The sequence below is a fragment of the Mauremys reevesii genome, linkage group 1 (assembly GCF_016161935.1).
Source record: "Mauremys reevesii isolate NIE-2019 linkage group 1, ASM1616193v1, whole genome shotgun sequence".
In the NCBI taxonomy this organism is placed as follows: domain Eukaryota; kingdom Metazoa; phylum Chordata; order Testudines; family Geoemydidae; genus Mauremys; species Mauremys reevesii.
The window spans coordinates 252046542-252072480 of record NC_052623.1 but is presented as its reverse complement, the minus strand read 5'-3'; the positions used below and the strand labels follow the sequence as shown (position 1 = coordinate 252072480).

The following is a 25939-nucleotide window of genomic DNA, read 5'->3' as shown; positions in this document are numbered from 1 at the left end:
CTCAGGATTGTACTGTTGCATGGTGATGGGGGTTGAGTGCAGAGAGTAAGGGTCGTAGTTCTCTGGGCTCATAGGTGACCGTACAGGTGTCGGGGGCAGCTGGTGATGGTGTAGGTAAGAACCTGGATGCTGGGGAACGGGACTTGGAGCTGACATTGGTGCATAGGGGAAAGAGGTTTGGGAGGGTGGGGGTTTGGCACGGTAGTGCTCTGCCTGCATTGCTACCATTGACTGCATACAGTCTGTTTGGCGCGCAATGAGGTTTATAAGCTGCCTCGTGGTTTTCTTCAGCGTCAACGCCTTTCTCCTGCTTTCTGTTTGCCTCCAGTGATGCATCTTTTCTCTCCATTCCTGCGCATTTTTATTCTCTGTTGCACACTGGTTCATTACTGACTTCAACAGTTCTTCTTTGCTCTTGTTCGGTTTCCTCCTCAGGTTTTGCAGCTTTCTTTCAGTCACTGATAAGACTGGCCCAGGACTACTCAAGGTCACTGTAAAAATGCAGCAAATGATACATTTTAAGAGAGCTTCCATTGTGTATAATCTGAAGTTATTTTAAAGTCTCACAAGCATTCCTCACACATTTCAGCAACTGCTAGAGAATTCACAGCCTCCCAGAAATGGTAATGGTAATAAACCCTGGGGTTTCCTTCCGCGGTGTGCTTGAGCAGGGTGCTGCTGCTTTGTTAAACGCAGCACCTCCATCTCCCTCAGGAATTAACCCTGGGGTTTCCTTCCGCGGTGTGCTCGAGCAGGGTGCTTCTTGCTTAATGGCTAGGCTGCCTGTTTCGGGGCTTTGTTAACCCTGGGGTTCCTGCCTGCCACGCTATGCAGTTGGGGAAACCAACACTGAAACACTCCCTCCATTTCCCACAGGAGTTAATACTGGAAGATATCTCCCTTCTGCGGGTTACCCTCCTACAACAATGCGGATTCCGCCCGGGTCCTTATGCAGCGTGCCTCTGTGCAAGCATGGTTCCCCGACCCCTCCTGGAACAGTGGCGCGGACGCATTAGCCTGAATGGGACAGGGACCACAATGGCTCTCCCTTTAAACTTGGTCACGTGAATTGCCTATGCTCTTGCAGAAACTTTTGAAGAGATTACAGAGGCAAATTACTGCGACGTGATAGACCACATCAATGGGATATTCCATGTCTAGGCATGCAGGCATGCAGCCATACCATGCCCCCTCCTCTCCCAAAACCTTTGCATTGCAATAAAAGCTGCTTACCTGGGACCTGCTCCTGTGATTCTTCTGCACCAAGTTCCAGGGGCTGCGACTGGCTAGCTTCCTCCTGGCTTGAGAAGAGCTCCTGACTGCATGCCTCCTGGAACTCCGGGGTGTCTTCCCCCACCACAGTAGCCTCACTGTCTGCCTCCCCCTCCCCCTCCTCTACTGGCTCTGAACTGTCCATCGTGGTCCTTGGATTTACAGAGGGGTCACCCCCATAAATCGCATCCAGCTCCTTGTAAAACCGGCAGGTCGTGGGGGCACTGCCGGATCTGCGGTTTCCCTCACGTGCTTTGCAATAGGCACTCCACAGCTCCTTTACTTTTACCCTGCACTGCACCGCGTCACGCTCATGGCCCCTTTCCATCATGGCTCTCGATACCTGGGCAAAGGTATCATAATTCTTACGGCTAGAGCGCAGCTGTGCCTGCACAGATTCCTCCCCCCCAAACACTGATGAGGTCCATCAGCTCGCCATTGCTCCATGCTGGGGCTCGTTTGCCACGTGGAGGCATGGTCACCTGTAAAGATTCACTGATTGCATTCCATACCTGGCTGAGCAAACAGGAAGGGGATTTTTAAAATTCCCGGGGCATTTAAAGGGCGGGTCACCTGAGGCCAGGGAAGTAGAGTCTGACCTGATGAGCAGAGTGGCTGAACAGGCATTCTGGGATACATCCTTATACCCTGGAGGCCAATCACAGCGCTGGTGTGTGGCCACACTTGATGACCAGCGCTGCAGCACCAGCGCTGGAATCCTTATTCCCCATGCCGAGAGGGGTGTTCGGCCAGCGCTGCAGCCAGGGAGTTGCAGCGCTGGAAGTGCCTTGCAGGTGTGGCCACTTACTAATTGCAGTGCTGGTGGAGGCTTTCCAGCGCTGCAAATCGCCAGTGTAGCCATACCCTTAGTAAGGGTTTTGTGGGTTTAGGTCTGGGGTGCTTCTGCCTGCTCTATTTTATTAAAACATATGCAAAAGGAATCTGTCTTCAGGTAGGATTGTTTTTTCATGTGTTTATTTAATAAGTTAAAAAGAGGGGGTTTTAGACATTACTTTAAAAAACACATTTTAAAATTGTTTATAGTATGTGTTGGTCAGCTTTGGTACAGGGTCCTGATTGTTTAGATAAGAACAGAGCAGGGGTCCTTTTCTGAAAAAAACACGAAGGGCCTCTAGCTACATACTTTAGCTTTTTAAAACTTTTATTGTAAAAAGCCTTTATTTTATATAGTAAGCTTATTTACAGTTAAAGTTACTATTCTTTTTAGTACAAGTTTTGAGTATAATTTTGTTTTAAAAGCAGGCCTAGGGCTTTCTTATGTTCTGGCCTTCTCTCTAATCACAGAGGCTGTTTTTGCTAACAATGGCTTTGGTGAAAAAGCCTGTTTCATATTGGACTTACTAAAAAATAACCACGTTAGTCTAAAACCTAGGGAAAAACGTTATCACTATACATTATTTTTATAAACAGGCTTTCTGTTTTTAACCCTGGACTATTTCTGCAAACTCACATGTTATTAACACACCTATACCAAAGAAATGTGTCTTCAGATAGGCTTGTCTTTTCAAGTGTTTATTCCTTTCTAAACCTTTCACCTCTATTTGTTTTTTTTGTTTGTTTTTTAAAGGGGGGGACAACAAAATTCTTCTCTCTGATCCAGTGTTTTACAAAATAAGGAAAATATGAACTGTCACTAAAAGCCTGTGGCTTTAAACCTGGGGTGCTTCTGCATGATTTTTTTTATTGAAACACATGCAAAAGGGATGTGTCTTCAGATAGGTTTGTCTTTTCAAGTAATTATACCTCTGCAAAACTTAATGTAACATTTACTTGTGTTTGTTAAAAAGCAGGTGAAGGAGCAAACTCCTTCTCTATGATCCGCTGACTCGCAGATGCTGTTTTGCTAACAGGAGCTTTGCTGCAGCTTCACATTGTTTTTACTAAAAAAAAATAACCCCATTAGTTTAAAATCTACAGGAAAACTTTTAAAAATTGTTTGTTACTAAAAGCTTATGGATTTAACTTTTTATAAAAAAACCCGATGTAAAAGGGCTACATGGTGAAAAAAATGTTGGGGGTCTGTTTCTTTAGATAAGAATAAGACACTTACAAGGGAGGCGGGGAGAAAGGAGGGGAGGGAGAGAGAAGGGAATTGGCTCTTGTTTAAAATCTTGAGACTATAGGATTGGTTCAGGAAAATGAATTATATGACGCTGCTATAGAACAAACTCTGATTGGTCCAATCCAATGGTGCTGATAACAAGCCTGAAAGTTTCTGAACCGAGTAGTTGCCTCATTCTACAGGAAGACAGGAAAAGTAAAGATTCTGTCTCTCTCCGATTCAACCACGTACTCTCAATCTTTGCCCTTTGCAAAGGGGGCTTTCTTGCCCTGTTCTTTTTCTCTGACTTTTTTTTTATATATACCTACACTGGTATTGAATGCTTTTTTTAATCACTTTTTTTTACCATGTGCTTACTGAACAGACTTTGCCTTAGTAAATTTTCTTTTTAAACCTAGTTTTCAATGTTATTTAACTTTTTTCTTAACCCCCCTGATAGTTAATACACCTTTTATATTTATCTCAAAATTTTCTATTCTTTAATAGCATACCAAACTAGGCCTTCACCATCATCTCTTTTCTTGAATAACTTACCTCTCTTCTTCCAAATTTCCTTTTTTCTCTAAACCTTACCCAAACTTTCTTTTTTCATCTTTAAACTCTCTCTAGTCTTTCAACCTTTCTCTCAATGTATCCAAGCACAAACACACACAACACTTCCTCTATTCAAACACACACAGACACACACACAAATTTCAAAATGGCCGACCACCAAACTTTGGCGCCAACGGAAATGGGGTGGGAAGGTGGGACAAAAGCCCCGAATGGGGCATGGAAACCTGTCAAAAACACATGGTGATGAATACTATTGAGGGATATACTACCCCTGTGTGTCCTGTAACAGCTTTTTACAGTCTGTGCTCTGTTTTCCCTCCCAGTTTTCCCTGCTGCGTTGGGCCACAGAGAGTAAAGCACCTGTAGAGGCTGATCCCAATGGCGGCATGGTGCTGCTTAAAAAGGAGAAGCCGGAAATGGAGCCAAGAGGCCAGTGGAGTAATAAAATGGAGTTTATGCTCTCCATGGCTGGGGAGATCATCGGCCTGGGCAATGTCTGGAGATTCCCTTATCTCTGTTACAAAAATGGAGGTGGTAAGTCCATAAAGCCCAGGCTGCGTGAGATGTTGGCCCAGGAATATGAGCACCAGAGCAGGCACTTCCATCTGTTCATATATACACGCCCATACACAGAGAGCACACCCACCCCTCATACCTCCAGTGAAGCAATCACACAGTGAGGTAAGCTGGGCTGTGGGAGACAAATCTCACTGCACAGGTGGATGCTCAGAGTAGCTCTGCCAGATGGAGAGGAGCAATCCAGCTTTCAGTAGGCTCCCCGTTTTAATAATGGATGAACCTCTAGCTTTGCCATTTGTAGAGGCAGCCAACAGGTGAGATGCTTATCTAAAACACAGCTGAATTATCAGAACCTTTGGGGGCTCCCTCCACCAGGGAACCCACCCTGTCAGTTCCCCCACCCAACAGTCCCTGGGACCCTTCCTCCCCAGCCCCCATGCATTCCCCCTCCTCCCAGCTATTCCCAAGATCTCTCTGATCACAGCTGATCTTCTGGCAGGGGAAAACACTTTGTTGCTGTTATTAACAAGGACAAGTGCGGAGTCCTGCACTTAGGACAGAAGAATCCCATGCACTGCTACAGACTAGGGACCGAATGGCTAGGCAGCAGTTCTGCAGAAAAGGACCTAGGGGTTACAGGGGACGAGAAGCTGGATATGAATCAACAGTGTACCCTTGTTGCCAAGAAGGCTAACTGCATTTTGGGCTGTATAAGTAGGGGAATTGCCCGCAGATCGAGGGATGTGATCATTCCCCTCTATTGGACGTTGGTGAGGCCAGTAGTGAGCTGCAGCCGGTTCGCGCAAACCGGTTGTTAAATTTAGAAGCCCTTTTAGAACCGGTTGTTCCCCATGGGACAAACTGGTTCTAAAAGGGCTTCTAAATTTAACAAGCGCTCCCTGCTGCTGCCCCAGCTCACCTCAGCTCTGCCTCCACCTCCTGCCATGAATGCTCCTCCCTGCTTCTCCTCCCGCCCTGCTTCCCGTGAATCAGCTGTTCGCATGGGAAGCCTGGGAGGGCTGAGAAGCAAGCAGGCTTCCCGCTGAGACCCAGGAAGACAACACTGAGGTAGGGATAGAGGGAACGAGGAGGGCCGTGCGCCCCGTGGCCCCCCCTCCCCGGCCCTCCGCAGCTCTGACCGTGACCGGCCCCACGTCCCTGACCCTCCCCGACCGCCTGGCCCCGCGGCCCCGACCGCCTGGATCCAGCCGCGACCCTCCCCGGCCACCCGGCCACGGCCTCGCGTCCCCGACCACCTGGCCGTCCCCGGCCGTGACCCTCCCCGCCCGGCCCACGGCGGCTCCGAGCCCATGGTGCCCCTGGCTGCCTTCAACCCCTCCGTCCAGCAGCTCCCCCCTCCGGCAGCGGCCGAGCCCTTCCCGCTGCCACCCGCCTTCCCGCCCGCGCCCTACAGCGGCTCCTACTAGCCCACCCAGGGCAGCGACGATGACTGGGACAACACCTCCACGGTGGCGGACGAGCCGGGCGTACTGGGCAGCTCCTACCCGGACTACGATGCGGTGGGGGGCTGCGGCCCCGCCTCGGCCAGGTACCACCTCTCCACGCGCTCGGACCTCTCACTGGGCTCCTGCAACAGCCAGCCCGACCCTCCCCCGCCACACGGCCCCGCGTCCCTGACCACCTGGTCCCGGCCGGCCCCGCGTCCCTGACCACCTGGTCCCGGCCGGCCCCGCGTCCCTGACCGGCCGGCCCCGCGTCCCCGGTCCCGCGTCCCCGGCCGTGACCCTCCCCGGCCACCTGGCTCCGGCTCCGGCCCCGGCCTCGCATCCCCGACCACCCGGCCGCCACCGGCCCTGTGTCCCCGGCCTCGCGTCCCCGACCCTCCCCGGCTGCCCGGCCTCGCGTCCCCAGCTGCGGCCCAGCTCCGGTAGTGTGGGTCCGGGCACAGCGGCGGCCGCGACCCCACCTACCCGGATGCCTGGCTCCGGACACAGCCCTCCAGCCCAGCCTGGCCCCATGGCTCCAGCCGCCTGGCTTCTGCTGTTTTGCCACGCGGCCATGCTCCAGCTCCGGCTACGTGGCTCTGGCTGCAGCCCTCCCCGCCTCTGGCCGCCCGGCTCCCGCCACATCCTCCGGCTCCGGCCCCGCGACTCCTGCCCCGGCCCCGCGTCCCCGGGCTCCCAGCTCCAGCCTCGTCCAGGCAGCGTGGTAAGGGGGCAGGGAGCGGGTGTTGGAGAGAGGGCAGGGGAGTTTGGGGGTTGGGGGGTCAGAGGGCAGGGAACAGGGGGATTGAATAGGGGCAAGGGTCCTGGTGGGGCAGTCAGAAAGGATCAGGGGTTGGATGGGGTGGTGGGAGGCAGTCAGGGGCAAGGATTCCAGGGGCAGTCGGGGACAGAGAGAAGGGGTGGTTGGATGGGGCAAGGGTCCTGGGGGGCCATCAGGAATGAGAGGAGGGGTTGGATGGGGCGGCAGGGGGCAGTCAGGGTACAGGGAACAGGGGTGGATGGGGCAGAGGTCCCTGGGGTGGGGGGGTGTCAAGGAACGCGGGGGGTTGGATGGGTCAGGAGTCCCGGGGGGGTGGGCCATGACTCCTCCTGGGGTGAGGAGGGAACCGGTTGTTATGATTTTGGCAGCTCATCACTGGGTGAGGCCTCATCTGGAGTACTGTGTCCAGTTTTGGGCCCCACACTACAAGAAGGATGTGGAAAAATTGGAAAGAGTCCAGCAGAGAGCAACAAAAAGTATTAGGGGGCTGGAGCACATGACTTATGAGGAGACACTGAGGGAACTGGGATTATTTAGTCTGCAGAAGAGAAGAATGAGGGGGGATTTGATAGCTGCTTTCAACTACCTGAAAGGGGGTTCCAAAAAGAATGGATCTAGACTGTTCTCAGTGATAGCAGATGACAGAACAAGGAGTAATGGTCTCAAGTTGCAGTGGGGGAGGTTTAGGTTGGATAGTAGGAAGAACTTTTTCACTAGGAGGGTGGTGAAGCACTGGAATGGGTTACCTAGGGAGGTGGTGGGATCTCCTTCCTGGGATGATTTAGATGGGATGTGTCCAGCTTTGAGCAGGGGGTTGGACTAGATGACCTGAGATCCCTTCCATCCCTGATATTCTGTGATCTCCTTCAGGGCTTGGGCTCCTCCTCAAGGGCACCTGGACAACTGCCCCTCATCCTGTATGTTCTGTGACCCAGGTGATGCTCCCGTCCACACTAAACTCACCCTTCAGGCCTGACTGGCCCATGATTGTAGCCTTTGTCCCAGTACTTTGGTATTTCTGGTAATCGGGGATCAGGAAAAACACTTATCCAAACAGAGGTGTGTTGTCCCCAGTGAATTCTAAAGCTGAGTAAGGTCACTGGATTTTCAAAGCTACAGGGCAAGGCACTAGTCCTGGGAGTAAAGATGAATTTGAGGAGCTTCAGGAGGGTGTGCCTGGGAGAATGAGAAAGGAAAGGACACCACTACCTCTACTTCTTCCCCAGTAATAGATCTATAAGTAGCTAACCCCTGGCCAGGGGAAACATTCCCACAGAAAAAAGAACGAGGAGTACTTGTGGCACCTTAGAGACAAATTTATTTGAGCATAAGCTTTCGTGGGCTAAAACCCACTTCATTGGATGAGCTTATGCTCAAATAAATTTGTTAGTCTCTAAGGTGCTACAAGTACTCCTCGTTCTTTTTGCTGATGCAGACTAACACAGCTACCACTCTGAAACCTATTCCCACAGAGAGAGTCCATCCCCCTTTACTGCTGCTTCTTGTGTGACTTGCTTAATTCCTTATTCCAGTAAAACTGCAGTAAGATCTTTTACATGGTTAAAAATGAGATTTTCTAGTGACCGTAAAATGAAACCGAGTGAGGGAGAGAACTGAACATCACGAGTTTGTTTATAAAAATGGTTGGACTTTGGTTTATTAAGGAAAACTAAAATAATATAGTCCTGCAAGGTATTAAGAACACATCTTGTTCTCTCATTCCACGGGCAGGTCGTGAGATAATGTTTACAGTCCTATATACCACTCCCCCTTTGACTTCCCATTCAGTAAAGGCCAGGTTACAGTGACCTTGCATTTGGGTCTCTTCTGCCAGGTGAAGCAGGAGTATCAGGACTGATAATCCTTGCAGTCTCTATCCTGACCAGTGTAACTGAAAAGGCTACTTTCATACAGTCTGTTGCATTAAAAATTACTAAATTATTTGCCTCAAGATTATTTCTAATGTAGCTGTAACATATCAGGCTGTGATCTTGTTAGATCTCTCAAACTGACCACAGTTAGGTCTGGGCAAAACTTGGCTGGGAGACTACCACAGAAAATTCAGGATGCTGCAGAAAGTGGTTTTCATGTTTTAATACAAAGCACCCTTCCCACTGAGAAACAATGGCTCAGAACTGTGTTGGGGGATCGGCTGACCACTTGTACAGTCATGAAAGCTTCCATGTCATTTTTTTGCAAAAATAGATGTTAACCCTGATATCCTGGCTAGCACTTTGGGAACTTCAGAATGGAAAGAAGCTTTATAAATGTAAGGTGGCACTCTTAGAAATGATTATTCATTAAATTGATCAGCAACTAGGATGATCAGAATCAGAAAACAGGGTATGGGATCTCCTGAAGGATTCATCTAATCAAGTACTGGATAATACTGTTGTCTCCGAAGAACTCTGACTGAAGGTCTTTTATGTGGCTGTGAAAGGAGCAGCTGCCTTTAGCTGAATACGTACAGGATCTATGTTTCCTACTTCATGAACTTGGACTGATCCTGTCTAGATATGAAGGGTCTGCTGGCCCTACGTCCCCTGCAACTATAATACATCTGTGTTTAGGGAACGTTTTGATGTTGCTCTTTATTTTAACATTACTGGCATAAGAACAAGGAGAAATGTTCTTTATTTAGACCTAATTGTTAATTATCCTTCATGGGAAGGAAAGTGGGTCTGCATGACTGATTCTGGCAAGGGAGAAACAGATCTAAGAAGAACCAGATTTGCTTTTGAGAGAAGGAGCCCAAATCTTTATTCCAAACATCTGTGATTTTATCAGAGGACTGGGGCAAAGGATGGGAATATATTCACTTATCATTTGTTCCTTGTGTCTGATGAGGCCCTGAGGGCTGTTGTTTTAACCAGGGGGAGAATGGCATTTGCCTGCCGTATGTCTGCCATTAGACTGGGGTGGGTGGGTTCTGAAGTGTGGAGTCCAGCTGCATTTTGGAAAGGTAAATTAGGAGATGGGCGAAGGAAAGGCTGGAGACTAAACGAGATCCTGGCAGCAGTTTAGAATCAACTGAAGAGAGCTGTCCTGTGACTGCTGGGTAAGGAGGACCCAGTTTGGATACAATAAGATTTCCTCTTATCTTCCCAAACCTTTGCTCAAACTGGTTTTAAAGGCTGAAAAATATAGTCAACATTTATTATTCTGTGGCTTTTTTTGGTCTTCTTGCCAGGACCAGACGCGGCAGTGCTGAAATAGCATGAGGACAGGGGTGATGGGGTATTTCCAGGACAAGAAGAACAAAGCCGAGAGGCTTTTCTCTTGCAAGATCTGCACAGTTTTGCAGGTCCACCAGGTCCATTTAGTTCAGATAGGCATTTACATTCAAGGGTGTTTACCTGAGCCTTGATGGTGCATCTCGCTTCTTAGTGTGCCTGGTAATGGGTGATTATGATAATGTCGAGAAGTAAAGATTCCTCCATTTGCTACCCACTCTCTCGCTCTCTCTCTGCAGGTGCCTTCTTTATCCCCTATTTCATCTTCCTCTTCACCTGTGGGATCCCAGTGTTCTTCCTGGAGACAGCGCTAGGGCAGTACACCAGCCAGGGAGGGGTCACCGCCTGGCGGAAGATCTGCCCTCTCTTTGAAGGTGAGTCAATGAATGGGTTTCTTGGGTCCACGATGGAATTTCTGGGTCTCATGGGGTTTTGTGTGAAAAATTTCAAAATGTCTATTTCTTGTTCTGAAGCAGAACAAAAACAAATGATAAAACCTGGACCTTTTTTTGTGAAATTGAATTCTTGTTTTCTGGACAGCTCTACTTTAAAACCGCAGAGAATTAATCTCACAACTATCCTGAAGTTTTATGATCTCCATTTTACAGTGGGGGAAACTGAGGCACAGAAAGATTAAATGAATTGCTCAGAGTGGCATTTGCTGATATTGGCAGAGCCAGGATTAGAATCTACCTCCTAGAATCATAGAAGATTAGGGTTGGAATGGACCTCAGGAGGTCATCTAGTCCAACCCCCTGCTCAAAGCAGGACCAATCCCCAACTAAATCATCCCAGCCAGGGCTTTGTCAAGCTGGGCCTTAAACAATAAGGATGGAGATTCCACCACCTTCCTGATCCTATGCTTTTGCTCTGGCCCCATTGTTTGGGCGTGGGATGTAATTAGCAGTGAAAACCCTTCTTATTTCTGATTTCTCCACTATGATAAACCACATCTGGATCGCCCACCCTTAACCTGAGTCTTACAGGATTCTTTGGTGAACCAAATTGCTCATTAATCTGCCCCACCTGCAACTCCAGTGGGATGGCCTACGGCACTATTTGAAGCTAAAGTCTGATCTATTTGGGGCTAGCCTGGGGCCATTTCCTAACCCCTGTCCCTTTCCCTCTTAGGAATTGGATACGCCTCACAAGTCATCGAATCCTATCTGAATATCTACTACATTGTCATCCTGTCCTGGGCTATCTTCTACCTGTTCAGCTCCTTTACTGCTGTGCTTCCCTGGGCCACCTGTAATAATCCTTGGAACTCAGGTACAGCTTCAGCTAGTCTGCTTCTGGAAAGAGGATCTGGGTTTGAAAACTTTCGATCAAAACTGCTTTTTGACAGAAAATTAGGTATTTGACTAAACACATTTTTTCACATTGTTTGCTTTATGTGGAAAATTTTGAATTTTCATTGAAATATTCAGCTGAAAACTAAAATATTTTGATTTCAATATGCAGTTGTGGGCCAAATGGGTGTTTGGTTTCCTCATGTGCGGGGCTGGATTTACACCTTGCATGTCCCTAGGCAGGGTCTGCACACCTTCCCTGGTGTCTAGGCAGCTGCGGGGCCCCCTAGCTCCAAGCTCCCCACCCCCGCCCACAGGGGCTCAGAGCTCCAGAGTCTCCTGCCACCCATGACTCGGCACTCTGGGGTCCCCCACTGCCTACAGAGGCTGGGAGCAGCGTCCCCCCCCCATGGCAGCCAGGAGCAGCAGAGTCCCCCCACCATTTGTGGCAGCTCAGAGATCCGGGGCCCCCGTTGCCAGGAAGAATCCGGGAGCTGTGGGGTGATTCCCAGCCACCCGCAGCAGCTGGAAGCTGTGGCAGATTAGCCACTGGGCCAACAGGGCCCATGTCCAGGGGTCCTGGTCAACAGGGGTCCCCTGGAAAAATGGGCACTCTGGTGCCCTGACCTGTTCCACTGCCTGCCCCGGCATTCCTGCCCGGGAGCAGGGTCAGGGCGCAGGGGCTTGCCCCACTGCCCCCACCCACCCGGCACTCTTGATGGGGAGTGAGAGAAGCCCCCTGCACCCTGACTCCTCTCCCCAGCAGGAGTAGCGGGATAAGCCCCTGTACTCTGACCCCATTTCCCCAGCAGTAGTGCAGGGGTGGGGGTGGGAGGGACTGTAAGTGTAAGGGGTGGGGTGTATCCCCCACTTGCTCTGGCCCACAGCCCCACAAACCCCTTATCCACTTCTGGCCAGGAGCTCCAGGGGTCCCCACTGCTTGGCAGCAGATGGGAACTGTGGGATACCCCCACAGTGGCTCGGAGCACCTAACCATTGTGGACAGTGGGGGTACTGCAACTTTTAACTTTTAGGCATCCTGCTGTTGCTGGCCCAAAGGGCCCGAGGAAGAGCAACAGTGGGGGTTCGTTGCCCGGTGTGCGTTGCACTAATTAACACACCAGGGTGGAGAAGCAAACCAAGTTTATTTGAGCTCAAAAAAGGTGCCAGGGAGAAAAAGCATTCTCAAATCCTGCACATCCGCACGCAGGCGGGGTCCCAGCATTTATACCACCCTTGTTTTTCCCCCTTTTTCCCTCCCACTTGCAACAGTTACACTTAACACTATAATGTAGCTTGTTAGAACTGTTCTCATTCGCATATTTATCTATGGCCTTCACAGCACAGACGCATACAGATTTTCCTCCCCCTTCTCCCCCCCGTCTTACTGCCGCTTTTTGCTGTTTTAAGCTGTCCTACAGCTGCAAGCTAAGAAAGCTGACAGTTACACATTTTGCTTGCTGTTTGTTAGCATCTTAGGCTGGTTAAAGTTCACAGCATGGAAGAACTTTGGTTCACTCAGGCCCAAAGTCACAACTTTGGTTTACTTAGGCCTACGGACACCAACACTGCCACTCAACCCCCTCCATCACAGACCCCGCACTGCCCCAAACACACATACCTCCCTCACCCACCTCCACTGCCCAGTGCCCCTCCACAATCCCCCCACTACCCAGAGCCTCTCCACAACCCCCCAGAGACCTGCTCTGCCCCCTGACTCACCTCCCAGTGGGGCTGGTGAGTGCACTGTGTCTGCTGGGCTGAGTGAGGAGTGATCCAGCAGGGCTGCATGGGGCCGTCTCTCGCTCAGCTGACTCTGGCCCCACCTGTGCTAGGACCTGGGAGTGATAAAAATTTAATTTTTAGGCATCCCTAGTCACATGCCTACTGAGCCTAATGGGAAATCCAGCCCTGCTCATGTGCCCATTCTTCTCTATGGGCTGGGCTCCCCAGCTAGACTACTTCTCCCATGATGCACCATGGCCAGGATGCAACAGCCTCCTGCCACCATGAGGACAGACCATGGTGCATCATGGGTCAGGTAGTCTGACCGGGGAAGTCAGCTCATAGCAGGAGCATGCGGCAGCCAAACTACAACTCCTGTGCAGCTCCAGGCACCAGCTTGCCAAGCGTGTGCCTGGGGCAGCAAGCCACAGGGGGCACTCTGCTGGTCGCCGTAAGGGCGGCAGGCAGGCTGCCTTCGGCGGCTTGCCCGCGGAGGGTCTGCTGGTCCCGCGGCTTCGGCGGACCTCCCGCAGGCTGCCGCCAAATCTGTGGGACCAGGGACCTCCCGCAGGCAAGCCGCCGAAGGCAGCCTGCCTGCCATGCTTGGGGTGGCAAAATACCTAGAGCCGCCCCTGCTCCTATGGCAGCATTTCTGAATCAAAATGTATGGTTTTTGATTTTTTTTCATGGGAAATTCAAAATTTTCAGCAGCAAAAAAAGCCCATTTTCAGACCAGATTTAGTCTGGAGTCCTCACCCAACTCTAAGCCATGGAAGGAGCTTTTCACTGAAGCTGGCACTGCCCTTATCTAGTGTAACGGGGTACAGCACAAATCACTCACTGCACCTCAGACCCTCAAGCATCTGGGCCAGCCTCCGTCACAGCAGAGAACTGTTCGTTCAGTCAGTCTTTGGCTTACTCAGGCCAGGTCTCTGCTAGGAGTGCACGGTCGGTATAGCTGCACCAGTGTACTGTACAGGCAAAGCACATCTCATGTGGTTGCAGCTTATACTGGCAAAATTGTGCTTTGTCCAGTATCGCTTATTCCACCCCTTGTTCCCTGAGTAAAATAAGCTTTCCTGGCAAAACTCAGTCTCAAATCAAGGTTGGATGTTTTTCTGAAAGATTTGCTCTGGGGATTATTTTGGGGAAGTCTATGGCCTGTGTCATCCAAGAGGCCAGACTGGATGGTCGCAGTGGTCTCTCCTAGCCATGGAATCTGTGGATTTATGAAAGTTCCCTCTCCATGTTCAGTCGACTCACAGTCCTTCCCTTGCCATAGCCTTGACAGGGGTCACTGCCTTCCCCAAAGGAGGAGCCGACTCTCGCAGCTCCACAAGCAGAGCTTTATTTGTGGGGAAGCCAGGGAAATTCCTCTCTGAGCTCTCTCTTAACATTAAGTAACTTCCCAGCCTGGGTAACCATAGTCGCTGCCCCACAGTACCCTGCATTCCACAGCCACCTGGGTTCTATTCAGTAAGGAGCCTCCACTTCCCCCATCCCTCTGACTGTTCCTGGACTAGGATTCTGGCAGGGGTGCGGGGAGAGTGATGTTTTACAGGGCAGCGTGAAGTGTTTGTTTGCAGCTGGAGTGAACAGGGAGGAGGCGGGAGGGAGCACAAAGGCTGAGAAGCACGAGAATTCTCCAGGCTCACCGACTTGCTTCCTCCTCTGTAGATCGCTGCGTGGACTTTCTGAATCACTCTAACGTGGAGAACTGGACAGCGCCTGCTAATGCCACCTCCCCCGTTACTGAGTTCTGGGAGTACGTACCCCGGTTTCAGACTCTTCTCTCCTCAAGCGGTCACTGCAGTGTGAATACTCCAAATGGAGTCTCTGTAAGGCCACATCTCGGAGCCCAGACCTATGGCACATCGCACATCATGGGGCACATGAGCACACTCACTGCACATGCAAACTTGCATACTGACTGGGCACACTGACTGACAGAAATCCATGGGGCACGTGGGCACTCCCAAGACACACGCTGTCTCATCCCATGCACCACACAGCCCCAGAGGTGAGACATTGACCCTTACCGAGAAACACATGCATTTACGCACACGAACACATCCTTTCCAACATGACAGATGCACTCAGCACCTGCAGGTTGTGGATACACAGGGCCTGAACACATGTTGGCAGGGCCACCCTGACAGACACCTAGCGGGCATGCATGTATGCACACCAAGTGTGATGATCTATCTAGAGCAGGAGGCCAGGTTGGAGGGGGCTGGAAGAGATTCTGCAAAGATGCTCTGCGGTGAAGCAGGAAGAGACAAAGTAGCTTTTCCCCTTATTCTAATTGAGTTCCTTGTTCAGTGTTAGAGGAAAGCAACTTTTTCTGTGATTCTTTACTGCTGGGCACCTACACACCCATGAAAACACCCAGAGGGCAAACAGACGTAGCACCCAAGAGGAGTGCTGACAGGAGAAACGCTGCAGAATTCACTGTAGGGAATCATCCAGCACCGGCCCTCAGGGGGTGTGAACAATATGGGAGTTGTAATTCTAAGGACTCGCACTCACAACCGTGCCCCCACCTAATCTAGGGAAGTGACAGGGAGCAAGTGGGAATCAGGGGCTCAATCACAATATCACATTTTCATCCATTGCTTTCAAAGTGCTTTCTAAAGGTGATCAGTATCCATTATCCCACTTAGCCTGCCTGGGTATGTCTACACAGCAACTAGAGACTCACAGCTGGCCTGTGCCAGGAGACTCGGGCTTCCGGGGCTGTTTCATTGCTGTGTAGACGTCCAGGCTTGGGCTGGAGCCTGGGTTCTAGAACCCTTCCGGGTGGGAGGGTCCCTGATTCTGGGCTCCAGCTCGAGCTCAGGAATCTACATTGCAGTGAAACAGCCCCACAGCCCACCCCGCACGAGCCTGACTCAGGTGGTGCGGGCCAGCTGCCAGGGTTTTTCCTTGCTGTGTCTCAGCTTCCCCATTGGTGAAGTGACTTGTAGAATGCCACAGGATGAGTCAGAGGAAGAACTGTGTCAGGCTCCCGTGCCCTGGGCCCATCCATCAATAGCTACAAAAACCATTGTGATTTCAGTACAACATTGCCGGCTACAAGGGAGCCCCTAGAGTTCTGGGGGGAGGTTTGGCCAGGAGGACATAGAGTTGTCATAGATATTAGGGTAGTGAGAGGCTGCAGGCTCACATGGTCCCTGTTACACTATGTCTACACTATGAACGGGGGTGGTGGTCCCAGCTCTTGTAGATATACTGATGCCAACTCTCATCTGAGCTAGAGTGCTTAAAAGAGTAGAAGTAGCAGTGTAGCCATGGTAGCATGGGCAGAGACAGCACCGTGCTGGATGCCCTGAGTACAAACCCACCTGAACTCCATGGGTACATAGTGGGGGCTGCTAGCACAAGCCACCCCTGCCCATGCTACCATGGCTACACTGCTATTGTCAGTGTGCCAACTCAGGTGAGGGCGAGTATGGCTGGGTGAAATGGGACTCACCTCCTCCCTCCCCAACTCATCATGTAGACCTAGCCTTAGGGAGCCTGGGTGCTGAGGGGAACCTGTAGGGATGAATGAGGGCCATAGCCATAAGAATTCCTGGAGAGAGACATAGAACATGGGGTGGTTGGAGGAAACATAGTAGCCAGCAGATGATTAGGAGCCATTGATGCTACCGGGGCGGGGCTGCAGGGGAGGCTGCTGATGGAGTGTGGCCTGTGAGGCAGCCAAAGGGATGGCAGTGATGTGAGATCGGGAGTGACTGTGCTGTGAATGATTGGGGGCTGCAGTGGGGCTATTGAGAGCTTTGGGATTGTTGGAGAGCCCACGCTGATTAAAGGGTGAAGTGGAACTGCAGGGGCCAGGCTGTGAGGGGATCACAGAGACACCTAAGGCATTATGGTGACCAAGAACACAGTATTGCTGTCAGGGCTAGGGTGACTGGAAGCAGGAGTGATGGAGGAGATTGGGCAGCTGTGCTATGGGATGTGTATGAAAACTCTGGGAGAGGGGCTGCAAGTCTGGGATGTTAACCTCTCTCACCTCCTGCACTGTCAGGAAGCGAGTCCTGGGACTCTCAGATGGTATTCACAATCTGGGCACTGTGCGCTGGGAGCTGGCTCTCTGCCTCCTGTTCGCCTGGGTCATCTGCTACTTCTGCATCTGGAAAGGAGTCAAGTCCACAGGCAAAGTAAGAGCAAACTCTATCCCCTTAGCCCCTAAACCTCCTCCAAGCTGCCATTATATCTTTTTCTACCTTCTTAGTCTTCTCCATGATACAGAGAGAGGAGAAGAAGAAAGGAGGCAGGGAACACACAAGACATAGGGCCATACTCGGATTGGCATGGGTGGGTGCAACTGCATTGAAGTCACAGCTGCTTACGCTGGGTCTGAATTTAGTCCATTATGAGAAGAGCAAAGAAAGTCAATCAGAGGGGAGACAAGGGAAGGATCTTAGAAGAAATGGTGAAGTCCTAGACCAGCATGGCCCACTGTAATGGGGAAGCCTTGTGAAAGACGCTGCTTCACCATTAGCAACAGACAATCATCCAGTTGCTGATGCACAGTCCCCAAGTGGTCTGGTGGCTTTTGCAACATTGGCCTGTTTTAGTGTCAAATCTCCAATTACCAATAATAATTAAACACCAGAGCTGAGTGAATATCCCACTAGAACTAATCTCCTTACGGGGTTCATCGCAGTTACCTCCCACTTCCTCATTATTTGTAATTGCTCAGTTTGGGGTTTTTCTGTCTTTTTTTCTTTAACCCAATGGATTGCTCACAAACAGGGCACTGCTGTGAGCATTCCACACTCAATACTGAAAATGTGAGCTGGGCTGGCTGGCTGTGATTGCGTAAGTCACATGTTACTGTTTCTATTCCTGGATTGGATGAGCATAACGTATTTCACATAGGAGGCTTAAAGAAGCCACTCAGGCTTCAATGGTGCAGGGCTGGAGTATAACCCCCCTGAGCGGCGGTGAGGGTGGATTATACAACTCAGGGTTAGTCTTGCACATTTCTAGAGGACCTGTGACAATTGCTGAGGGGTGAGTGGCCAGTTTCTTCAATCCCCTTCTTCCATAAAAGATGTTTCTCACGATTTTCTCTCTTTCCATCCATGAAGCTCCCATCACTTTGTAGTCAACAGGAAGTCAACTCTTGACTGAAAGTTAATTTTTAATAGTCAATACTTAAAGGCCTGGTACCACATACCAGATCTGGGAGAATAATTCATATGAAAAGTCTGAATGTGTAGTTTTTTAAAACCAGTTCACTTTGGCCACATTTGTGTTCCTTTTGAGTTCACTTTCCTCATACTTTGAATAAATCTGGTTTACTAGCATAAATGTTCACAAAAAGTGAATTTCAGAGACAACTTTCAGTGCCAGAAGTGCTTGTGTGCTCCTCCAATCAGGAAACAGAAACAGCACCATCTGACTTATTTGACCAATCACAATGCATTTATTTCCCACACAAAAGAGAGGATGGGGGGGCTTTACAAAAACTGTGGTCAAGGGTTTCAAAAATACATCAAGATTTTGTGAACTCTAAGATTCAAGCTGAGATTCCTTAAAAAGGCAGAATTTTTCAGTGTGATGAGCAATCACTCTTTGAAAATCAGGCCTCTGCCGGGTGTCTCAAATTGCTGCCTTGTCCCTCTCAAATTCACTGCTCACTTTTGGAAATCTTGGCCATGAATAGAAATATTTTCATGACCTTTAATTAGAATTCAGTGAAAGCAGAGGCTTTGGGGATGTAAAGACTCAGGTTTTGTGTTGTTAATAATAGAGTTAGGGGATTTGCTTTGGATGTATAATCTATAGGGTGACAACATTTTCTTTTGATCCTTCTCTCTGCTTCCAGGTTGTTTACTTCACTGCCACATTTCCCTACTTGATGCTTTTTGTCTTGCTGATTCGAGGGGTCACCCTGCCTGGTGCTGCTGAGGGGATCACGTTCTACCTGAAGCCTGACATTTCCAGGCTTGCAGACCCACAGGTGAGTGAATACAGCCTGATACTGTGAGGAGTGGAGAGACTCCAACAAAGTGGTGACAGGAAAAGCAGGGGTTCAGCACCTTGCAGGATCAGGCCTTAATTGACTGTTATCTAGATCAGGTTGGACTTCCCTCCCCTAAGAGACCGACAACATACTGAGGCCTCTTTAAAAGGGTTGATGGGGGAATCTCAGCCCAGCACAAACATAGCCTTTTTGTCAGTGTATTTTAAACATATGGATGTGTTAGGTCATTGCCATTTTAGGTCATTGCCATTTAGGGGCTTGGCAAATGCAGAAGCATCTATTAAATATTCAGTGTATGACAGATGGTTTTGTTGAGCCTTAAGTGAAATGATGATGAACAAAAGGAGAAAAAAACTTTCTCTTCATGCTCTCTGGCCCAGCTTGAGCTTTTCTTGGAAGAGGCTGGAGCTTCCTCAGGGAGACGAGCTTCCTAGTATAAGACAAACTGCAGTAGGTGTGTAGGTAACTATTGGAGCTACACATGGTCAGTTTTTATAAACAGGGGCCCCTTTATTCTGAGATTCGGCATTTCTGGCATTTGCTGTGAAATCAGCACCTTCTTGCAGAATTGTGCTCCAGAATCTCAGCTTTAATTTAAAAACCATTGTTTCTAGCCCTCATCCATGGGGGGGGGAGCTTGAAACTGTGTAACTTGCATTCAATGTTAGTTCCCTGAGTTTGCAGATCTCCAAACTATTGTTCCATGCATCCCAATAGGGTGTTAATTCTGAGACCTAACGGAGAGTATTTAAACATTAATTATTTCACTGCTGATCATTGTAGCAGAAGCATTCAGCTAATGTGCTTTTCCCACAACCTCAAACTGTCTCCCACATCTTCCTGGATGGCAAAAGGCCCAACTGCTCCCTACCCAGCTGCTAACACCTCCAGCTTCCCCTGATGACTTTCAGATGCAGTTATGTCTTGTCAACACAAAAATCGGTGACATGTTGAAAACGTGGAGACAGCTTAAGTTAAATGGAATTTTAATATGAAAATAAACAACGCAGGGGCTGAGTGTTTTATTTGTGTTCAGTTAATTCACTAAAAACCTCCATTTTCTAATCTAAATGAAGTTGATGATAGGGAATTTCTGGTCTGCCACCTGGGAGAGCTGCAGGAGCCAGACACCTTGCTGCGGAATTTGAGTCCAGTTTGCTGTGGAGAAGGTTGGACCTTGATTATAATGGGGGGGGGGGGTGGAGTGGGAAGAGAAGCAGGGATGAATCTGGGTGAATCTGTAGGTCTGGATCCATGAGGGATCTCAGTTAATTCAAACAGCAGTGGCTGGCTGCATGTATTTGAAGGCCTGCCAATTTGCAGCCACTTAGAAGCCTGCTTGGCACTGTTTAGGGGACAGCAAGGATAGTGGACAAGGTATTCCTTCCTGGCTGTTAACTTGCTACTAGTATCCTTCCCTGGCTGTGTGGAAGATTCTGAGCACTGCAGCCCATCTTTTGTGGCTCTGTATACTAGCATCACACTGTGTGAGAGAAAGTGCTATCAATACAGTGGAGGAGGAGCCAGCAGCTGAAGGCTGAAATAAACAACAAACTCTGCTGCTCTCAATGGGTGCCGGGCTGAGTTAATGAAAACCATGGTGGTGATGAGATACTATGAACCCAACATCTCCTGGCTGCTCCCGTTGTCCTGATCTCCCTCCATCCTCATGTGTAGGGAATACGAGGCAGTGTGGTGTCATATAGAGGTTTTATTGGCACTTGTTTGGGATGGCTTTGTGAGATACTCATAGTTTTTTCACTACCAAGCAGCTACGTGATCTCCAACTTGTGCTGGTACAGTCTTTATACCATGCCACATCCCCATGCACCCTCCCTTTTCATGGTGGAATCTTCACTCCAGCCCCCCAAGTTGGGACAATCAATCCAGAGACATGTCACACCCTGTATGGATTCTTCCCTTCTCTGCCTGATGTAGATTTCTCCATGTCTGACAAGCTGCTGCCCCGAAGTGTGTGTACCCTGACAGGACTTTACCATTTATTTCCTTAGCCGTGGCTGGAAACCACTGTCCTCTTCTGTTCTAGGTGTGGATGGATGCAGGCACTCAGATCTTCTTCTCTTATGCTATCTGCCTGGGATGCCTGACCGCTTTGGGCAGCTACAACAAGTACAACAACAACTGTTACAGGTAGGAGCAGCCTGTGCCTCTCTCTCCCTCTCACATCCAGCTGAGGGCCGTGTGGGCAGGCGAGCAGAATGTAGTTGGAGCTGTGGCACTCACTGCTTCGAAATCACACGTGGGGCCCACGTCATTTCATCCTATGCTCTTGGCAGCTCTTACAAGCTAAGCAGGGCTCAGCGACTGGATAGGAGACTACCCAGGAAAACGCAGGGGCTACAAGAAATGCCTTTGGTGGCTCTGCTGGTGGCACTCTGCCACCGGGGCAGGGAGAGGGGGCATGGGACTCCTGGAGGTGCCACTGTTGAGTTGATGTGGGTATTGTAAATGTTACCTGATATGGAAATAAGATTTAGTAATGCATGTGGCCAAATTCAGTTCAGTTACCTGGGTCTGATCTCGGGGGAATTAGCCGGCTTCACAGTGGTCTAAAGAAGAGGAGAATCTGCCCCATGGCATCAAATGCCTTATTAAAATCCCAGACCCTTTAGTGCACCCTGCGTGTGTTTTTCCATTCGATCCAAAAGAGCAACAGAGAGGTTGTCTGGCATGACAGGTTCTTTTTCATCCAATGCTTATTGCTTCTAGTTCCCTTTTCGTCTCAGGCCTGATCCCCAGCCCATTCAAGTCAATGGGAGTCTTTCGATTGGTTTCAGAGGGCTTTGGATCAGATCCCTTGTGATTTAAGGATCCTTTTTCTCTCAATAATTATTCCATTGCTCTACCCTCATATGATTCCTGTTGCCCCTTGTTGTGCCAAGTCCCTAGTGACTTCACTGGGGCATCCTGCTTACAATATATAGCTGCAGCCCTCTGTCATTTTTATTGCCAAGTATAATCATGTAGTTCTTGTAGTGCCAGGGGTCAAGGCTGTAGACTGCTGAGTTCTGTTTTGGGCTGTTCTAGTCTCAGGCTAGTGTTAGTGTAAGCAAGTGCATGGATTCATGTCCCATTCAGAAAGCTGAGCACAAAAGCAATTGCCCAAAGTGGTAAATTTGCAGAGGAAAACAATGCCCTCTCTCTCTCTTTGGTTCTGCCCCAACAGGGACTGCTTCGTGCTGTGTTTCCTGAATAGTGCCACCAGCTTTGTGGCCGGCTTTGCTATCTTCTCTGTGCTGGGCTTCATGGCACAAGAACAGGGCGTGCCCATTTCAGAAGTGGCCGAGTCAGGTAGGTGCTTTCTAAATGTGGCAGGGCCAAAAGGAAAACTTAAAGCATGGGTGGACTTTTTAGGAATTGACACCTTTGAGTATGAAGCCAACCCATGAGGTTAGCAGTGCTGCTACCTTGAACCAATCCTACATCCTCTGTAATTGCTAGTATCCCCAGTCCAGTTGCCAAGAACAGCCTCTGCCTTTTCTGTGGACTCAGAGGCCCTGTCATCCAGAACCACTGCTTTATTCTCTGCTATCCTGATGTACTTAGTGCCACTGTCCAGAAGCAGAGCTGCATTCCCCGTTGTTTTGAAATCACTGATTCTTCTTTCCAAAACCAGCCGCTCAGCCCGTGTCAGCAGTTATTATCCTGTACGTCAGTGACCATTGCACGATACATTCTGGGGAAGCGAGGTCTTAGCAGGCTAAGTTTTTTTTTAAATGGCACATCAAACTGGTCTCTGTGTTGCTGGGTCATGTTGGAGAAACCTCATCCTTACTCAGCTATCTGATGAGCAGGTCCGGGCCTAGCATTCACTGCATATCCAAAGGCTGTAACGATGATGCCTGTGTCTCAGCTCTGGTCCTGTCTATTTTTCCTTATGCTGATCTTCCTGGGACTGGACAGCCAGGTACAGTAAATAACCCTCCTCTTTCCCTCGAACTCCAAGGTGTCTGTCACATGTTTGAGAGCCTCATGTAGATCATAACTCGTGGGTGGGAAATGGTGATGTGCCTCTCAGCCACCTGGAACACCTGTCACACATCCATGTTACTACTTCAGAATGTTAATACTTAGAACTGGCCAGTACATCCCAGCTGGTGTTAGGTGTTACTCCTTACCAGTGACCTGAAGCACCTGTACCTTCCAGCATAAGTCTCTGACAATCCAGTGACAATCAGCAGCCACACTTCTTTGTCCTTGTCACAAAGTCTGCCCTTAGGGGCTAGCAGTCATCCCTCATGAACCAGGCACTTTACTACACATTTTGTGTCAATCTCCTCTAAGTTCACTAGGACTCCCTTTGTACTGTGACAAGCCCCATCTGTAATGGTAGTTTGATGGCAGCTCCAACTGTACTACGAGTGTTCTTGATTCTAGGTGTGACTTGTGACCTCACTGTCTCCTGGCTCCAGAGTATCTGCTTCCTGGCAGTAACTTCTTTTATACCACAGTGGTTCCTTGTGACACACCATTTATTTCTTGATAATCCTTCGTGGTGAGGTGCAATTCCCTTATTGTCTCCAGGTTCCATGTGTCATTTCTGTTGTACCTGAACATCCTCCCTACTCCAGGTGCAAGGCTTGGGATAATCTCACTCGGTTCCAGATGTGGTTCCAGTCACTCCTCTGGGGTGCTCAATTCCTGATGTTTCACCAGTGGTAACTCCACTTCCTTTGGGACTCAGATGCAGCTACACCTCCCTGTTTGCAAGCAGTTCATGCTTCAGGTGTAGGAAAAAGAGAGAGACTAACTGAGTGGAAGAATGGAAGTGGGAAAGAGGATGGGTAGGAAAAGAGACATTAGGTCCTTGGTTTCTTGACATGAATTCTTCTGCAGTTCGTCTGTGTTGAGAGCCTGGTGACGGCCATTGTTGACATGTACCCAGAAGTTCTCCAGAGGAAAGGGCGCCGGGAGCTGCTGATCCTGGCCATTGCAGTCATATGCTACCTGCTTGGGCTGATGCTAGTCACTGAGGTAAGAAGGGAAGTACATGGTGGGGGAGAGGGATATGGACTTGTTTGGAGCAGTATTATCTGCAGCAAGTTTTATTTCACACTGTTAATTATTCTTTCTCTCTCTCTTTAGCTTAGTTTATTAGCTGGTGCATATCTTTCTTATATAGTGCCAGGTGAGATGGTGTCATACTGCATAGCTGAGCCTTCCTCTGGGGTATGTCTCAGAGAGAACCTAGCACAGGGATCAGCAACCTTTCAGAAGTGGTGTGCCGAGTCTTCATTTATTCACTCTTTAAGGTTTTGCGTGCCAGTAATACAATTTAATGTTTTTAGAAGGTCTCTTTCTATAGTATGTAAAGTAAAAGGTTTTAAAAATGTTTAAGAAGCTTCATTTAAAATTAAATTAAAATGCAGAGCCCCTCAGACTGGTGGCCAAGACCCGGGCAGTGTGAGTGCCACTGAAAATCAGCTTGCGTGCTGCCTTTGGCACATGCGCCATAGGTTGCCTACCCCCGAACCTAGCACCAGGGAAGGGCCACCTGAAAGGAACTTTCTAACCAAACTCCAGTCCTGATGGCTCTCAGGTCAAAAGTAGAGGAGCTACACGTGAGATGAGAATGTTGCCAGTCTTTGCCATGGTGGAGGCCTTCCAAGGGAAGGCACAGTTGGCTGGCTATCATCCGTGGAAAACAGGACTTGGGGTATGAAGGCTGTTGATAGCAGGTCCTAGACTAAATTAGAGGAGTGGCTCTCAACTTTTCCAGATTACTGTACCCTTTTCAGGAATCTGATTTGTCTTGTGTACCCGCAAGTTTCACCTCACTTAACGACTTGCTTACAAAATCAGACATAAAAATACACAAGTGTCACAGCACGCTGTTACTGAAAAATGGCTTACGTTCTTATTTTTACTATATAATTATAAAATAAATTAATTGGAATATAAATATTGTACTTACATTTCAGTGCATAGTTCATAGAGCAGTATAAACAAGTCGTTGTCTGTAAGACATTTTAGTTTGTACTAACTTCACTAGTGCTTTTTATGTAGCCTGTTGTAAAACTGGGCAAATATCGAGATGAGTTGATGTACCTCCTGGAAAACCTCGGAGTATCACCAAGGTACGTGTACCCCTGGTTGAGAACCACTGATTTAGAGGAAAGAAGTCATTGATAACTGCTCCCCACACTCTGGAGACAGCAAGATCTTGCTATCTGATACAACCCTTAACCTCTCTTAGTTGGTATTCCTGCAGTCATCTGAAAAGTCAGAGGTCCTTGCTGAGATTTTACGTGGGCGAATTCCAGCAGAAGGCAATAGGAGTTTTGCCTGAGTAAGGACTGGGTGAAAACTGCATCAGAACTTCAGGACCTATCTAACTTCCCTGGGGCTTTTACACATTGCTCATTGCTGTGGGATAATCTAAACACTGCACAAAGCCGGCTCAGTGTTTGGTGGGATTAATAGGAAAGCTTTTCTTCTGTCTCAGGGCCATTCAAGGGGTTGAATAATTTTCCAATGTGTCTGCTCCACTTTTTTCTTTCCTTGGAGGTGCTATTTTCTTGTCAAAACAAGGTGTGAGAACACAAGAGTCAGATTGTACAGATAGCTCTCCTGAGAGTAGAACAAATGCTCAGTCCATTGTACTGTCATTGCACAACAGAGAGCCAAAGGCCATTGCCCCCACAGGGCTTCCAACTATGCTTGGGACCCTTGCAACATGTAGAGATGGGCTCAAATTAGAAACCCAGCATCTAAACATACTGAACTTCAGGGTAGTTCACACCTGGATCTAAACTTTGCGGCTCATTCCCAAAGCTCAACATAGCCAGGGACCACATTCAGAAACAGTGCTAGAAACTTGCCAGGGAGAATGGTCTATAGCAGCGTTTTAAAAAAAAACCCAAATCCCTGTTCTCTGTGGACACTGAAATCATGCTATGAAATGATTGTGAAACATCATCCTGGCCCCATGCCTGACGATCATTTTAGTGCAAGGTGGTACCTCGTATAATTTCCTAGTGTGGACAGGCCTAGAGGGAGATCCCTTCTCCTA

General features: G+C 49.1%; 1 protein-coding gene across 5 annotated transcripts in view; it reads left to right on the top strand.

Annotated features, from left to right (window-relative positions):
• The window catches only part of LOC120409342 (sodium- and chloride-dependent betaine transporter-like), a 55552-nt gene that overhangs the window by 4648 nt on the left and 24965 nt on the right, over positions 1-25939 (top strand). For 3 of the 5 annotated variants that reach the window (XM_039547272.1, XM_039547234.1, XM_039547242.1), the window contains exons 2-11: positions 4234-4444; positions 10128-10262; positions 11020-11160; positions 14583-14670; positions 16939-17071; positions 18748-18882; positions 20954-21057; positions 22094-22218; positions 22722-22834; positions 23764-23901. In XM_039547272.1, coding sequence (XP_039403206.1) covers positions 4297-4444; positions 10128-10262; positions 11020-11160; positions 14583-14670; positions 16939-17071; positions 18748-18882; positions 20954-21057; positions 22094-22218; positions 22722-22834; positions 23764-23901 — 1260 coding nt within the window. In that variant the 5' untranslated portion in view covers positions 4234-4296. The remainder of the gene's footprint in view (positions 1-4233; positions 4445-10127; positions 10263-11019; positions 11161-14582; positions 14671-16938; positions 17072-18747; positions 18883-20953; positions 21058-22093; positions 22219-22721; positions 22835-23763; positions 23902-25939) is intronic. The other 2 variants (XM_039547251.1, XM_039547262.1) reach the window with 2 other exon arrangements.